Source organism: Galeopterus variegatus, unplaced genomic scaffold, assembly GCF_000696425.1.
Source record: "Galeopterus variegatus unplaced genomic scaffold, G_variegatus-3.0.2 Scaffold8962, whole genome shotgun sequence".
Taxonomy (NCBI): domain Eukaryota; kingdom Metazoa; phylum Chordata; class Mammalia; order Dermoptera; family Cynocephalidae; genus Galeopterus; species Galeopterus variegatus.
Window position 1 is genome coordinate 1,641 of NW_007735073.1, and position 12,473 is coordinate 14,113.

At 53.9% G+C, this 12,473-nt stretch overlaps 1 protein-coding gene across 1 annotated transcript in view; it reads left to right on the forward strand.

Moving 5' to 3' along the window:
- Positions 1–616: 616 nt before the first annotated feature.
- Positions 617–12,473, forward strand: part of LOC103608904 (beta-parvin-like) — a gene marked incomplete at its 5' end in the record, with an annotated part of 23,670 nt that continues 11,813 nt past the window's right edge. Inside the window, 3 exons of the mRNA XM_008593293.1 lie at positions 617–636; positions 7,430–7,491; positions 9,936–10,004. Coding sequence (XP_008591515.1) covers positions 617–636; positions 7,430–7,491; positions 9,936–10,004 — 151 coding nt within the window. The remainder of the gene's footprint in view (positions 637–7,429; positions 7,492–9,935; positions 10,005–12,473) is intronic.

Sequence of the window (12,473 nt, forward strand, 5' to 3'; positions counted from 1 at the left end):
TAGTAGGTGTGCAAGAAAATGTTGTTAAATAAGGTGGAGCCACAGGACATGAGCCTGGGTGGGGGGTGAAATAAAGATGTCTTTGCCTCTCAGTAAGGCAGCTCATGGAAAAGAACAGTACGCTCATGCTCTGGAAATCTTCAAGAAGATAGTCATTGTCCTTCATGTTTTCAGCGTCACTTGCTTGGAATCGGAGCCTGGTCTTTTTAGAATCGTTTTGTTTCCTGAGTCCCTGAAAGTGCATTGTGTTCACTCACTGCATCGCAACCCTTGGATAGTCTGCAGCCTGTTCTTTAAGGTTTGCCATTCAGTGGCTGCTGGAAGACCTGCCTCCTGCTGAAGTCTTCTCCGTGTTAGTCCCTCTCAAGGTTTAGATGCCTCCCCTCCAGGTGGCATTAACGGCTGGTTAATGTGCAGGTGAGCATGGTGATCTGCAGCTGGCCTGGGCAGACATCAGTTATCCATGAGTGCCTCGTCTGCAATTCCAGTGGCTCAGAATGGAGCAGACTGTGGGCTGCGTTGCTCTCAGTAGCCCTTGCCCTGGGCAGCCATCGTGCTCCGTCATGCTCCTTAGTAAACTGACCCGTCTGACCACTTTCTGTGTTCTTGTTTGCAGGATGATGATGGGCCGGTTTGGTAAGTAATGGGCTGGGGGTGGGAAGGGGGAGTCTGAGATCGCCAGCACGTTGGACTGTCCCAGGAGGCTCCTGGGGGGGCTCATGCTGTCATGCGGGGAAAGCAGGACCCCACGCGGGCCTCGCTGCTCCCAGGGGCTCTGGAATCCTANGTCCCAGGAGGCTCCTGGGGGGGCTCATGCTATCATGCCGGGAAAGCAGGACCCCACGCGGGCCTCGCTGCTCCCAGGGGCTCTGGAATCCTCGAGAACATGAGCAGCCCCCTTCCCCCATATTACAGGCTCGTGACTTTGCTTCTCAGAGCTGCAAGGGGCTGGGTGGCGCTAAGAAGAGCGAGGCAGAAGCCTGCCCGGGCGGAAGGAGCAGCGGGCCGTGTCTGGGGCACGCTCTCACTCTCACCGGCGGGAGCCAGAGCAGGAGGGAAGGAAGATGACAGGAGGGAGGTGGCCTGGGCCCACGCAGAGCCTGCTTAGCCGGGAGAGACGCTCCCTGCAGGCGAACCTTCATACACACATCTTCCACCTGAGAAGCTCTGCCTAACAGACTTCCTTAGTGTTGGTGGCCGCGGCCGTGGTCCAGCTGGTGGCCTTTGGCCTGTCCTTCTGCTCTGCTGCCCATCTGTGAAATGGGACAGTAGGAGGTTCTGCCAGGATCTGGCGGGGTCGTTGAGAGGACTGAGTGACATGATCACATGCGTGCTGCTTGCCCAGGGCCTGGCACTCTGTGTGGGGCGGTTATTGCTGCTAGTTTTCCACAGCTGTTCCCAAACAGGGAGACGATCACTCCCTCTTACCCCATTATAGCCCACGACTCCATCTTCATCTCAGCGAGGGGGGGGGGACAAAGGGACCAGCAGCTAGTGGCAGCACTTAAACCCTCAGAGATGGGAAGCCCCAGAGCCGCAGCCAGGCTGTCTGCCTCGAGGAATATTTCAAAGCAAAGCACTCGACCCCCAGATACTGTCTGTGTTCTGCAGTGGGCGGAGGGGACGGGGGGCAGCTGTTAGAAGGAAAGTGAAAGCCAAATAGAAGCTTCCCTGCTGTCCTTGAGCCTGCCAACCCGGAGTTGGTCCCTGTTGCTTCAGGGGCCTCTGGGTGGAGGGTGACACCCCATGGGTCCTCTACCATGAGGGCAGGCTGGCTTGGCCACAGGCTGCGACACCACTGTTACTTTCATCTGAAGAGGGCTTGCAGCCCTTAAATTCTGAAGGCTCTTGAACTCAAGAAAATGCAGCGATTATGTGTCCCCTAAGCTTTCTTTAGTAGACCTTAAGCTGTGCTGGGAAAATTCACAGGCCTTCACTATTTATTTTTTTAAGGAGCAATTCAGTTCTTTTTAATGATTTTATTACTAAAAAACAAATAAAGAGGAAGGGACGCCTCCCGTTTACAGTTGCTGAGGGAGCAGACAGTGGGGTCACGGGGCCGGCGTGGGATGCCCCAGTGGAGCCAGCGGGCATCGTCACTCTGTCCGTGTCTAGGAGGAGGCCCAGTTTGGGGACATGGTGCAGCTCTATGGCACCTCCTCTCCATCCTTTCTGCACAGAAGCGGCTCAGGCCCCTTGGGATTGTAGAGATATGGATGAAGAGAGGGTTTTCAGTGTTGTCCCCGGTTTTCTGCAGAGGTGTTACTCTGTCTAGTCTGAGGTTTAGGGAATTTAAAGAGAATCGGCTCTGTGGTGGGCGGGGGGCTCACGCGCCTGGGGCTGTGTGTTGCCTCCCATGGTCCAAGGGAGGAGGAGCCCCTCTGGGGTCTGGTACTCAGGGCAGTGACCCTAGGTAAGAACCGCATGTCACAATGTGAAAGGGGACTCAGCTGCCGCTGGGGGGATGGTGGGACAATGAGAGGTCTGTGCAGCTGTTCTCAGTACCTCCTGGGCTTTCCACCCTGTGCATATGAGGTGCACACAGGCTGTTAGCGGTGACAGGCAATTAGTTCCGCCCCCGGCCTCCCTGCCTCTGCTGACGCAAGCTCCAAAGCCTCCTGGTCCCCAGCCTGGCCACCTCGGGCACAGCTGGGCTTCTGGCCAGCACCTCCCCGTGGGAGCAGTGGTCTGTCTTGTCCCACACTCACCTCCTGCAGCCGCCCTCTAGCCCACTGCCCTGCCTGGGTCCTCCAGGTGATGCTTCCCCCCGGGCATGCTGGTGTCCGATGCCCCTGCTGGCTGCTCCTCTGCACAATTGTTGGGGTGGTGCTTCCTAAAGCCCCCTCATCACGCCCCTGTTCTGCTCGCAGCCCATGCAGTGGCCTCTACGAGCCTCTCAGACCACCCCTCTGGACAGCACGCACCTCCTCTCTGGCCTCTTGTTCTCACCTCGCGTCCGGGCCCAGCCTCGCGGCTCCCTCACCATTCTGAGAACACCCGAGAGCGCTCCCGCTTCCACCACCCTCCGCCTGAAATGCTCTCCCTCTAGATTACTCCATGGCTCACGCCTTCAGTTCTTCTGGCTCTTGGCTCAAATGTCACTTATCGGGGAGGCCCTCCCTACCCCGCTGCCCCAAACTAGCACCCTCTGGCTCTCCTCCCCCCCTTACTCATATGCCTGTAATCATCTTTCACACTGCAGAGCGCTCTCTGCTCAGGGGTGCTTGGCCTGTCTTCCCTGCGTCAGTGTTTACACACGTAAGCCTCCATGTACCTGGCAGACAGTGGCGCCGGCGAAATTTCCAGGGCACCCGCCACCCTTCCCCCTCTCCCTTCACACACAGCTCCTTGCACTGGAAGCGCCCTGTGGGTGGGGACCGTCTCTTCCTCCACCCGCACCCCCCACAGCAGCCAGCCCTGGGTCTCAGTCCCCACCAGCAGATACCAAACGTTCCTGGAGCTTCCAGACACCAGGCAGACCCTCCTGGCCATGGCTGCCCGCTGGCTTTGCCAGGAGCGTGTTCTCGGCCTCACCTGTGAGCGCACTGAACCCAGGAACCGGCCCCATCCCCCATCACTCCAGCAGCTGAGTGGGCTCCCGAGGGTCCCACCCGCCTCCTGACAGTGTCACTGTCCTGGCAGAGGTGGGGCGAGGATGCTTTTCTCTCCCCTGGAAACGAGTCTCCCTCTCCCGGGAGCTGGGAGGTTGCAGCCTGATCTCCATGGCAACTGGTTCGCTCTCACCTCTTCTCTCTGCTGGGCCCTTCCCCTCCCCCGCTTCCACCAGCCCAGAGCCCCTTCCGGAGGCCGAAGCTGTGTCGGGTCAATGTCAGGACATGGGGGGAGAAGGGGAGCTGCCCCCTCCCTGTCCTGTCTCTCCCCCTTCCTGCCTGCGAGCTCGTTCTAAAAACTCCAGCTCGATCTCACCACCCCTGGTCACTGCGCCCTGCACGACTCCCACACAGCAGGGTGCAGCCTGCTAGCCCCCCTCACCGGCACCCCCACTCGTGAACCTCCTCTGGGCTCTCTCGAACCTCTCTTTGCACTTTCTGTTCCCTCCTCTTGGAATGCCCTTCCTCCTCTTCTTGTCCCAGCAAGCCCGGCTCAAACTTCAGGGGCCCTTGTGGAGCCTTCTTTGGCCCCCCCGCCCCTGGCCCTTGGGCCCGATACTCAGGTGCCTCCAGGCACCAGGCCAGTAACATGGAAGCGGGAAGTGGCTAGATTATAAAATGATGAACGCAGCTGCCCCTCAGCCTCAGTGTTGGGTGACAGTGGGGAGTGGTGGGGTCTGGGGCAAACTGGAGAGTCCGCACCCCTGTCCCCACGGGCAGCTCACTGGGGCCGGGGGGAGAGTAGGCTTGCTGTTGCCACAGCCTCCAGTTCTTCCAGAGCAGCCAGACATTCAGAACTTTTGGACAAACCTTCCAATTTTAGAAACGTTGACTCAAACAAAAACAGCTTTATATGGACCAGGCTAAGCATTCTTGCGGGTTGAACTTGGGTGGACACTGGCACGCTCTGGTCGATTTGGCCCCTCTCTGGGTTCCTCTTTTCCAACACTTACAGGGTTGCCCCAACACAGGGTTGTCCCGCCACAGTCTACCCCCTCCCCAGGCCCCCCCCCACCTGTGCCCGTCTCAACAGCAGGGCTATCCTTGTTTATGTCTGTGATGTCCCTAGGAAGTCGGCTGGGGGCAGGACGAGGGAGCGCTGAGGACCTGATGTGCCCGGCAGGCAGTCTGCTCCTCGCTTCATTCAGTGCCTGGTTCATCCTTGCACAGGGTTGAGGTGGGGACACTCAGTACTCTCTCTTTACAGAGGAGGAGTGGGTTTGGAGAGGGAAGCAACTCGCCTAACATCGTGAGATTCTAAATTGAGCAACTATGTTTGAACCCAGATTGATTTTATTCCCAAGGCCCTCTCTTTACAGAGGAGGAGTGGGTTTGGAGAGGGAAGCAACTCGCCTAACATCGTGAGATTTTAAATCGAGCAACTATGTTTGAACCCAGATTGATTTTATTCCCAAGGCCGAGCACAACACAGGGGTGCAGCAAAGGCCTGTCCGGGTCCCCGCTGCCCCTTTTCGTAGCCCCCCTGCCCCAGCCGAGTGGGCTGTGTGACGTTGCTCCGTCCCCTGGGTGCAGGTGAGTGGCCGGCATGGAGGCGCCCCTGCAGCGCCGGTGCCTCCCCGCGTGGCTTGACTCCGCCAGCCTGGCGGTGGCCTGGCTAAATATACCCCGGCTGACGTCAAGCTCTCTTTGCTCCTGGGGTTTTTCTTAAGCTGCATTTAAAGTCTGTGTGTTGCTTTGTAAAGATTTAGCTTTTTCTGGTCCCCTTAGCAGACTGTCTTATTGAGTATAATCTGACTTAGATGACTATAAAAATAATTTACAGCCGCTGCGTTAGAAAAGCTGGTGGGTCAGGAGGGTGGGGCCTTTTGGTCAATGTCAGTCTTTAGTGAAGGAAACCTCCCTCCCTTCCCCCAAACACACATGCACATAAACACACACATGTATACACATGCACACTTCTCTCCCTTCCTCTTTGCCTCTCACCGCCCACCACCCACTGCCTACCCACAAGCCCAAGGAAGAGGCTGCCTGGGCTGGGCCGTGAGCTGCTTCCTGGGGCCCTGGTCCTTCTGTGCCAAGCACCGTCTTTTCGGGGAAGGGCCAGGCTACTTCCTGCAGGAGAAGGCCTGGCTGGCTCCTCTCCTTTGGGGCCTCTGGTTCACCAGGTGCCTTCTCTTTTCTCAGTCCTTAGACAGGCCAGGGTGGTCCCTGAAGCAGGCCCTTGGGTCACCTGCAGACATGTGGGAGGAGACTTCCTCGTCCACCCTGTCAGTTTGGTCTCCCCAGCTCCCCAGGGCTCCACTTTGGGTTTGGGTCCAAGCCCTGGCTAGTAACAGAGGGTCTCTCTGCTGGCCTCAGTCCTCTGCACATATATTGTCCCCAGGGACTTGAGGACAGATGTTGGGGGCCCCGTCCCCCTCCCAAATTCTCTCCTCCCCCTTCCTTCTGCCCTGAGAGTGATTCCACACAGCTTTGCATACACCCTGGAGGCTTCAGCTCTCTGCTTGGGGTCCTGGCTGCAGCAGTCTCTGTCCCATGTGCCTCCATGTGACCCCTCCCCACCCATGGCAGTAGCCACGCTAGAACCAGGTACCTGGCTGCAGCCAGCCCCAAGCCTTGAGAGCAGCATTGATAGCCTTCAGTGGCCTCAGGTTGGAAAGGGAAGGGATTTATTCTGGGTTAATTTGGAAGGCTGGTTGGGCCCCTGAGTGGCAGATGAGCAGGTTAGGCTCACCTGGGAGAAGGAAGACGGCCAGGACACCTGGGGGACAAGTGAGTTGCTTGTTGACGATACCCCTGCAGAGGCAGATGCCCTCAGAAGGCTGCTGTAGAGACATTCTGGAGCAGGGTCTCTAGCTCATGCATTTGTTCTAAGCACCAGCTGCCGACCCCTCACTGTTCTGGAGCTGGAGGCTGTGCAGAGAACAAGTGAGACAGCAGATAATACTCCGCAGGTGAATAAAAATGGAACGGAATTTCAAGTAGTGATAGGTGCCGTGAAAAAAGTGCACCTGAGCCAGAGGACAGGCAGTGGGGCAGGGCACCCCTTGCGGGGTGACATCAGGGCAACCTAAAGGAAGGGAGACAGCATGAACAGCAGGTGCAAAGGCCCTGAGGCAGCTGTGTGCCTGGTGTGGCACAGGAGCAGCTAACGGACCGGCTGGTGGGGAGAAGTCAGGAGGTCGAGTGAGTTGGAGATGATATGGAGCCTGTTAGATCCCACAGGCCCACAGGAGACAGAAGGAATTTGATTGTAGGAGTGATCAGAAGCTGTTGGAGGGTTTTAGTCAGGGCCTGTATGGGGAGGAGGAAAGGAAATGACCTGGTTTGCACTTTAAAGGGCTCACTGCCTGCGGGAGAGTGCTGGGGAGGGGCCAGGCGTGGAGCAGGGGCCAGTTCAGCAGGAGGCAGTAGCTGCTCCCAGGCAGGGGCGCGGGGCGTGCGCAGGGGAGGCAGGTGAGGCAGGTGAGGCAGAGGCGCAAGTGGTCGGATTCACAGACAAAATTTATTGGAAGATGGACTGTGGGAAAAGGGAGCGATCAGGACGCCTCAGGTCCTCAGATGTAAGTGCTATCCCTGTACTTCGTATGAAAAGCTGAAAACTGAGTTGGAAGGAACTTTAGAAGCATCTAGTCCAACCTTTCTTGGTGGTGGTTCTGAACTATGCTGACTTTCTGTCATCAGCATCAGCCCTTCAAATCTGGCAGGAATTAAGAGGATTCTAGGCAGGTGTGAGTGTTGAGGCCGAACTTCCTGAGGGCCAGAAGCTGGCACGTCCCGGGAAGCGGGGGGATTAGGGCAGCACCGCGTGTCTCCATAAACGCTTCTCCACGTGTCTCTCTTGCATGTCCTCGCAGAGCGCGATGCCTTCGACACGCTCTTCGACCACGCGCCGGATAAGCTCAGCGTGGTGAAGAAGGTAAGCTCTGCACGGATGATGCCTTCTCCTGTCTCAGGCTCCTGTACAGCAAGTGCCTGCTGGGGAGAAGGTGGGAAAACGTTTGGAATCTCTGAAATGTTTGCCACGTGGATTGCAATGTAATTACAGTCAAAAACGTAACTACGGTGCGTAAAATTAGTGCCTTTTAACTCAACACCTCTGCTCCCTGGGTATCTTCCTGCCCACTGGCCCCGCTTCTGTTAAGTGAATTACTGAGCCAGCGTCGGTGTGGCAGGTCATTCCTTTTATCAATGTGGAAATGTTTTTAAGTGTGTCAACCTGCAGGCTCTCTCTGGCCTCATTACCATGAAGCTGGATTCGCAGCCTGCCCAGTAAAGAAGCAGGCCTGTGCTGGCTGTTCCGTGATGGATTTGGCCTGGTTCCCTCCAGACAGGAGCACAGAGGACAGGGTCTTCCCCAGCCCAGGCAGCTCACTGGTCAGTCTGCAGATGAGAAAAAACCATGTGAACCGAAGGCTCTGGAGTCAGGGGCTGGGAATGATCAGCTTCCGGGGGATCTGCCAGGAAGTCTTTTCCCACAAAAAGAATTGAGGTGCACATGGAGTTATCTGAGCACCTGCAGATGTCCCATTCGAGGAGGCAGGAGGAACGGTCATTTCCAGCCATGACCTAGGGGAGGGAGTTTTCCTTTGTCTAGGACAGCTTCCCTCAATAGGCTTCCTAGTGCAGGCCTTGTCAGAGCCTTTCCTATGCCAGCCTGCGCTGCAACTCTCCAAGAGGGGCTCGGGTGGAAGCATTTCTCAAACTTGTTTGTTGATAGTGGGATTTACTTATTTATTAATTTGGGGATAGAACTCATTACATCCTTGGGAACCCACTTTTGGAAAATGTTGGTGCAGGCTCAGACAATGAGATCATTAGTTCTCGGAAGCACGTTGCAAAAGGACCCAGTGTTCTTGGGTCCTCAGAGCAGTGCCCCTCACCCTGCCATGACCACACCTAGCCCCCAGGGACCCCGGCGGAGCTGGTTCGGTGGATGAATCTAATTCAGCTCCCTCATTTACCATCTGCGTGACCTGTGACAGCTTATACCCCTCCAGCCTCAATTTCCCCATCTGTCAAGTGGAGACAGAGACATTACCTACCTCTCAGGGGCGCCATGAGGATAAACTGGGATCATGTCTGTGCAAGGGCTTAGCGTGCAGTCCATGGTCACCAATTGTGTTGAATATGATGTGGCTCAAGGGTAGCTTTTAATTTCCGGTAGATATGATGTTAATTCATTTTTTGAAAAGACATTTTGGGCACGGGCGCCACCAGCAATGGACAAGACAAAGTCCTCTCATTTGCCTGACAGCTTCGTACTTCCAGCCACACCCTCGTCAACCCACACTGCAAGGTGCTGTGTTAGTGGCTCCCCATGCCCCAGGATGGGCACAGGGGCCCCTGCCCACCTCCCCAGGTTCTCCCTAGGTCACCCCCTCCTACTCCCATCCCACCCACATCCAGCCATGGCCTGAAGACCCCAAAGAGTCTGCAGATGTGTACGTGGCCTGGGTGCCTACTCGGCCCCCACCCCCCAGGGCCAACTCCAATCCTCCCTGTCTCTGGTGTCTTTGGGGTCCACTCACCTCCCTTCTGTGCTAGTATAGCTTCCCCCTGTGTCGCTGTGTCTCCTGACGTCTCTGTTCCCACCACTATGGGTATATGGAAATTATGCCCCAGGCTCTTGAGGGTGGGGCTCTCTTTTGCTGTCTTTATGTCCCCAGCACCAAGCAGAGTGCCTGACACATAGTAGCTGCTCAGTAAATTTGGGTAGAATGAATAAGAAATGATACCACATCCAGGGGTGGGGTGGGGTGGGGTGGTAATGAGTTTCCATTGAAGTTGGGTTTGATTGTTGATAAGTTATAGGTGACAAATTTTAATCTTTTGCCAGAGAGAAGCCAGTGCCCCTTGGTAGGTATGGAACAAGGCTCAGAAAATCCCCGCAGCCTGAGATAAAGCCCTGGATGGGTCTCCCACCTCCTGAGAGTGCAGTAGGGGTGGCCCGAGGCAGCTGCTCCCTCTCCATCTTCTGAGTGTGCCTTTTTTTCGAGGTTACATGTAGGGTACATTTGAAAACCTATCTTCCCCTGACAGTTTCATGCTTCTTAAGGACACTGATTATTCTTCTTTATGATTGTCAGATTAGGCGCTGTGTGTGGATGGGCACATGTGTGCATGGGTTGGTGAACAGGGAAGTGTGTTTTCTTCTCCAGCTGGGATGGACGTAGGCATCGTCCATACAACTGAGGGCTGTTGTAAGAACGTTGCGTGGGAAGCACAGGCTTGTTATTTGAGCAAATGGAGGAGATTATGGAAGCACTTCACAAAGCTGGCGCCGGCACCTGTGGAATCTGCCCCACCAGATGGGAACTGAACGTGGTCACTGATGGACCCTGTGTCTCTTTGCCTTGACAGTCTCTCATCACTTTTGTGAACAAGCACCTGAACAAGCTGAATTTGGAAGTGACAGAACTTGAGACCCAGGTATGTGTGCTTTGGGTTGCAGGGTCCTTTGCCCTGCATGGAGCCATGGGGATGTCACTCCAGCCCCTGCCACACAAGCCTTCTCTCAGTCCCACTGTCTTAGTTTCCTGGGGCCGCTGCAACAGAGTGCTACAGACAGGTGGCTGAAGTAACAGAAATTTATGTCTTCAGGGTCTGGGGGCCAGGAGACCAAAATCAAAGTGTGGGCAGGGTTGGTTCCTTCCGAGGCTGCGAGGGAGTGTCTGTTCTCAGCGGCTCTCCAGCTCCTGGTGTTTTGCTGGCAATCTTTGGAGTTCCTTGACTTGCAAGGAGCGCACACATCAGTCCAGTCTCTGCCTCCGTCCTGACATGGCGTTCTCCTTGTGTGCGTGCCTCTGTGTCCAAATTGCCCCTTTTTAAAGGACACAGTAGTGTTGGATTAGAGCCTGCCCAAATGACCTCATCTCAACCTGATTACATCAGCAAAGACCCTATTTCCAAATAAGGTCACATTCCCAGTTCCTGGAGATTAGGACTCCAGCGTGCCTTTTTTAGGGGGGCAGAATTCAACCCATAACAGCCTCCCAGGCGCCATCCCATCCCACCACAATCCCACCACAAGGCGTTTGCATGTGTGGCTCCCACGGTCTAGAATGTTCTGCCCCCTCCTCTCCTGGTCTCCACTGTGGCCTTTCACACTTGGCACTGGGCCGGCACCTGGCAAATGATGGAAAAATATCCCTCCAGGGACTATGTACAAAACATTTCTTCTGTCTCCTCTCCTGGTCTCCACTGTGGCCTTTCACACTTGGCACTGGGCCGGCACCTGGCAAATGCTGGAAAAATATCCCTCCAGGGACTATGTACAAAACATTTCTTCTGCCATAAGTGCATAAAGTATACTCCCCCTCCCCCCAGCCCCCACGCAGACCTAAAGTAGCATCATGGAAATACGTTTTCAAGTACTCGGCAAGCATTAAAGAAAAAATATAATTTTCGCAGGATTAGCTGGGTGCTTGAATTCGGAGTCTTTTGAGTTCTGGGTAAAGACGTCTCGAATGTACAGCTGATCCTTCTTAAACCCCTGGGTGACTGTGTTCATTCCTCTCTCTTTCTCTAACTTTTCTCATTGGCTTTTCTAATTAAAAAAGTAATTCAGGTTCATGGTAGAAATGTCTGAAAATGCAGATAAGCAAAACAAATAAAAATCATCCGTAATCCCATCACCCACCGATAACTGTGCTGAGAGTTTTGTTCAGGCCGTTTCTCTGAACGTAGGGCTGATCTCACACAGCATGGGGCTGCATTTGAAAGCTGAATGGTCTGTTTTTAATGTGTATATTCCTTTGTGCATTGTTTGCAAACATATTTATCATTTTTAGCAGTTTACTAATGTAAACATTTAGCCCCTGATTGATTACTGTTTAATATATTAAATATATAATAATTAATTATATTAATATATTAAATGATGTATTATTTACTGTTTAATATGTCAGCAGTCCGGAAGTATACTAAGTAAAAAGTGAAAATGCTCCTTTCTCCTATCCTACAGTCTTCCCCCATCAACCTCTCCAGAGGAACTAACTCCAGTTAATGGCTGGATGTGTATTTTCCTAGATTTTATATGTGCATAAGTGCATTTTTCTTAAATGACAGTGAATCATCCTGTTTTAAAACAGTATGGCTGTTTTATAATGGGTTTTTTGTTTGTTACTAAATACATTGTGGCATCTTTTTGTGTAAGAGAAAGTGTGCGTGTGTGTGCGCGCGCGCGCGCGTGTGTGTGCTTCTCTCCGATCCTGTTTCTCTTGTTTGGTCTATCCATCTGTCTGTGTCTTGTCATTTTTAATAGCTGCCTTCCCTCAGCTGTAAGGCTGCTCTTCATTAAACCCACGCCTCCTGATGGGACGTCTTTCCTGCTCCTGTGAATAGCAGTACAGTGAGCGCCTTTCTGCACAGCTATTTGTGCTCTTGTCTGTTTCTTCAGGATAAACTCCTAGCAATGGAGTCACAGAGGAGGTAGCTCACGTGTTGCAGGAAGGTTTGGCGGTTTCATGTTGTCGTCGGCAGCGTGTGGAGAGTGCTGTGTCCACACCTCACCGCGGTCCCCCACTGGCACCTCGCGGATGGGCCCGTGCATCAATATCCGTAGCCACAGCATCTTAGACTGGAACTCTGAACTTAAATTTGCATTCATTTTTATTTACTCAGTGTCTTCATTTTTTTCATGTCATCACACTGTAGAAAGTAGAATCTTAAAAGAATTTTTAACCACTGTTCCACCAGGAAAGGTCACTGGCCACAAAGATACAGAGAATTTTTCTATTGTTACAAAGGAATTTGTGTATTTTTATAAATATATCAATCATCAAAGTCCTTTTTTTTTTTTCCTTTTTGTCTTTTTTCGTGTTCGGCAACGGATCGCAACCCTCAGTGTCGCGCCCGTACCGGACTGGGACCGGCAACGGGATCGCAACCCTTGGTGCT